This window comes from Arachis duranensis, chromosome 1, assembly GCF_000817695.3.
Source record: "Arachis duranensis cultivar V14167 chromosome 1, aradu.V14167.gnm2.J7QH, whole genome shotgun sequence".
Lineage (NCBI taxonomy): Eukaryota > Viridiplantae > Streptophyta > Magnoliopsida > Fabales > Fabaceae > Arachis > Arachis duranensis.
In genome coordinates, this window is record NC_029772.3 from 69,999,701 (window position 1) to 70,004,260 (window position 4,560).

Here is a 4,560-nt window from a genome sequence, read left to right on the forward strand (position 1 = left end):
AAAAGAATATAATCATACATTATTTATGAGCTAATTATAATACAATTAAAGATATTATTATATCATAATGTCTACTTACTATATTAATATAATATCAAAAGATACATATTTTATTATTTTTTATAGATAAAATCGATTTTTATTGGCAACTAAATTATGTTTAGGTCAACGAAAATTATATGTTTAGGTAGAGATTTTTTGTCAAATATAATGAAAATACAAATAAAAAAATAAATGATAAAAATAAACTTAAATAATATATCTGGCACCACTTCATTTTATTAATTATTAAATTATTTAAAAATAGTACATTCACGAAAAATACTCATAATATATAAATTGAGGCAATAATTTAAAATTTTTTAATTATAATTTAATCAAATACTAATATTAAAACCAAATTACTTAAACAATATTGAATCTATTCTAGTTTTTAGTCACGTATAATATAGAGTCATTCTCGTAACGATAACCAACTGAAATAACATCGTAAATATCAACATTTAAAATTCGTGCAAATTCAAACCATCTTCTTATTAAATAAGCTTCATCATCCGCTATCCATGCAATGTGACAAGGTATAGAATTGCCACACCGAGAAACCAAACTAACCCTTATTCCTCTCAATGGCATTGCATGCATGCAAAAGAAAGCCAGTAATTTCTGAAAAAAATCACAATATGTTATAAAATTATTCTAATAATGAACAAATTAAAATAAGAAAATTTAAATATATTACCAATCGTTAAAATTGCATATCTAAATTTATCACGAATTTAGCAAAACTGAACTTAAACTGATAGAATTCAATCTCATTATGTGCTCTACTTTAAAGATTTTTAGGCAAATGTAAAAAGCATGGAGGGGATGGAACTTGAACGGAACTTAAACTTGCCCTACAAAATTCCAGTGGATGCAATTCCTCAATCAAAAATTGAGCTCTTCCCAAAAAAGCTAACTTTAACCACATTCCATTAGGTTGGTCATAATAGGTGAGTAGATCCAACCATCCTTCGGTAAAGTAGAGATTATTGCCCCTTCTTTGAACGCTTATATCCATGTAGTTGGAACCTGAATCAGTGAAGACAACTCGATGAGGTATTTCATGGATGTGATGCATTGTAAATGATTTCGGTAAAAGACAATCGAACTAGAACATTAGACGATAAGAATAACTTAGAGTAACAACAATTAATAAATTATTAAAAGAATAATATAATAGAATGAGTATATGAAAAATATTATAAAAAATTATAAATTGTATCTTAAAATGATCAACTTCAATAAAAAACGAAGAATACATTCTTATTCTATGAAGTAGTAAAAAAATACTAAATATAAAATTATGAGATGACTCTCAAATTTAGATTCATGTACCGTAGAAAAACACTATTTATAGACCTTAGTAAAACAAAAATAAATATGTAAATTACTTATTATTAAGGTAATTTTTTATTATGTACAGTAATTACGCATTATAATTGATAAGTAGTTTAATAGTGCATTAAATATTGATTTGATATAATTATAATGAAGATATGTTCCTAAATCAGTATAATTATATATTATTCATTAAATATTAATTATAATATAATAATATAATTATAATAAAGGTATTTTTTATAAAATAATTTAGAATAGATGAAAAATTTTATTCGTTTTGGAGGAAAAACGGACTCACGAGAGATCGACACGTCAGCCTTATTAGTTGGGGAAAAACCCAGTTTTAGTATATTAAGTAGATAGAGGAGTGGAAAGGTGCTTCAATTAATGGGAGTGGGGTTTTGATATTTTAAAAAATTATATCATTACCATCTCAAATAATAAATTATAAAATAACTCAATTATGGTTAAGATAATAACCAATTAAATTGTGATACATAATAAATAATAACTTTCATGATATTTTAATAACTTACATGATATTTTAGAAGGAGGTGGTAGAATTCACTTGTATATATATGCTTTATAAAAATTTAAAATTTCTATTTGTTATGCCATATTCCATGACTGTGTCAATAATTCAATATGCATGTATCATATCTAATCAATAAAAGAGAAGAAAGAGGGAAAATAAAAAAGTAATAATTCCGGCGCCAACAAAAAGCGAAGGAAAAACCCATACACAATTCAACTAGATTCCTCAGCATGTGATTATGTGAATAAAGCAACCCCCTTAATCATGAATAAACTCCTATATTCCAATAACAAAGAAGCAATATAACCAAGCAAAGTATCATTGTCCTACTACAGCTACTTCAGTCGTCTATCACTCCCTAAAACAAGTGCTTGCTAGCTTAGCCTTGTCTAGCCAAAAACCATGTCCAAATTGTTCCATACCGTCTATCTACTTATTATCTTCTCAGCGTGTTTGACCCCTCTGAATAACGCAAACTCGTGCCGTTCATACTGCGGAAACATAACCATAGACTACCCGTTCGCTCTCCAACACGGTTGTGGCCACCCGGGTTTCCGGGACCTTCTCTTCTGCATCAACGACGTTCTCATGCTCCATATATCATCCGGCTCCTACAAGGTCCTCAACATCGACTACGCTTACCAGGCTCTCACTCTTCACGACCCACACATCTCAACTTGTGACACCATTGTCCTTGGCAACAAGGGAAATGGCTTCGCCCTCGAACCATGGCGCGCACCTTACATGAACCCTGCACCAGACAACGTCTTCATGCTCATTGGTACCGGTTATTACTTATTAGTTATACATAAGACGTACAAAGATTTATTTTTTTATTAAAACTTTTTATTCTAATCGATATTTTCGTATTTAGTATAATAAAAAAAAGAGGTTCTATTTTAAAAAATATATTTGTATTAAAAAAATGTTTTAATTTAGATTTTAATGTATTATTATTTAACTTGTTTATTTTTAACAAAAAAAATGTATAGCAAAAAAAAATCGTTAATTATTGATTTATATATTAATTTTTTTAGGATTAATAAAATGTCTATTTTTAAAATTTTTAGGGATTGATTTGAGTAATTATTTTTATTTTTGTACATTTATTATTGATCTGTACATTTATTTTTGTTTACAATAAATACTACTTTAATTTTCAGTTCAAAATATATTTATAATAAAGTGAATATATAAGATAATAATCAAAATACCACATCAAAATATTTCTCTCGTTATCCTATACTACCATATGCATATCTGCATTAATTACTATTATTTCATACCCCTTAAACGAAAATGTTTGGGCTAAAGTCTTGGGGCCAAATTAAAGATAGTCATAATTTGCTTTTTTATTTTTTTTATTTATATTTATTAACTATCACTAAAATAAACAAATACATAATATATTAATTAATGCTATAATAAATATAAGTAATATTAGATATAATTAATATATCATTATAAATGTTACATACATAAAATTATAAATGATAAATTAAATAAGATAAATTATTGTCTCTCTATTACTACTTTTTATACTAACTTTCTTTCCATAAAATTGATATATTTATTTGAGAAATGATATTTATATTATTTTTATAATATAAAAATATATTTTTTATTTTTTCAAAGCTGTACACACATATAACATTCCTTTATTTATTTACTTATAGTTATAGTAGTGTAAATATGTAATGTATTTATTTTGTGCAAAACAAGGTTGTTCTCCCCGATCACCATTGTTCCAAGGTTTCCCGGGAAAGCACTTGCCATGCCGAAACGTTTCAGGGATGAGCTGCGAAGAGTATTACGGGTGCCCGGCGTGGGATGGTTTGGGCCACAATAAGTGGGCCCGAGAGGAGTTCTTTGGGTCAGGCCCACCGGAGTGCTGTGCAGTTCCGTACGAGACAATCAAGGGGATCAATTTGACAAAGCTGGAGTGTGAAGGGTACAGCAGTGCTTATAGTGTGGCACCATTGAGGGTTGATGGGCCTAGCGAGTGGTCCTATGGGATCAGAGTGAGGTATTCGCTGCAAGGGAATGATGAGTTCTGTGGGGCCTGTGAGGCTACGGGTGGGACCTGTGGCTACGGTGAGGATGCGATTAGGCAGGTTTGTATGTGTGGGAAAGTTAATTCATCCTCCAATTGCGATTCAGGTTTGTGACTTAATTAATCGTGCTTTGAGTTTGCTTAGTCAGTTCATTTTGTTTGTATATCGATCTTTTGTTTATGTACTTGATTATCAACATTAGCGAATGTTGTTTCTTACTATAATTTTTTTTTCATATAGTTGGCTTTTCATCGGGAACAAGGCCTATGGCGATGAAAGTGTCGGCAGGTAATTATAATTGGATATTCTTTTTCAGTTTTTCTTCTCCATTTTAATTACCAATCCATTTGACGATGATGGGAGGTGTAATTTTGTTGTGCGTAACTTTAATTTCTTTGGCAGTGGCAGGATTGTTGACGTACATGCTGCTATGGATAACAATAAACCAGATTTAATTTGAAAAGCATGGTAATTAAGCACGCGAGACTATCATTATATGATAATGACTGATATATTCCATTCCTTATTGTAAATGCCAACTTTTGTTCAAGAACATGTATGTCCATACAATGATACAAATACAATGTT

At 29.4% G+C, this 4,560-nt stretch overlaps 1 protein-coding gene across 1 annotated transcript; it reads left to right on the forward strand.

The window, feature by feature from the left end:
• The first annotated feature begins 2,220 nt into the window (after nucleotides 1-2,220).
• On the forward strand, nucleotides 2,221-4,553 carry LOC107494856 (uncharacterized). Its single transcript, XM_016115900.3, has 4 exons — nucleotides 2,221-2,699; nucleotides 3,641-4,078; nucleotides 4,213-4,260; nucleotides 4,375-4,553. The coding sequence occupies exons 1-4, from the start codon at nucleotides 2,321-2,323 to the stop codon at nucleotides 4,425-4,427; spliced, it is 918 nt and encodes a 305-aa protein (XP_015971386.1). The 5' UTR covers nucleotides 2,221-2,320; the 3' UTR covers nucleotides 4,428-4,553.
• The last annotated feature ends 7 nt before the right edge of the window (nucleotides 4,554-4,560 follow it).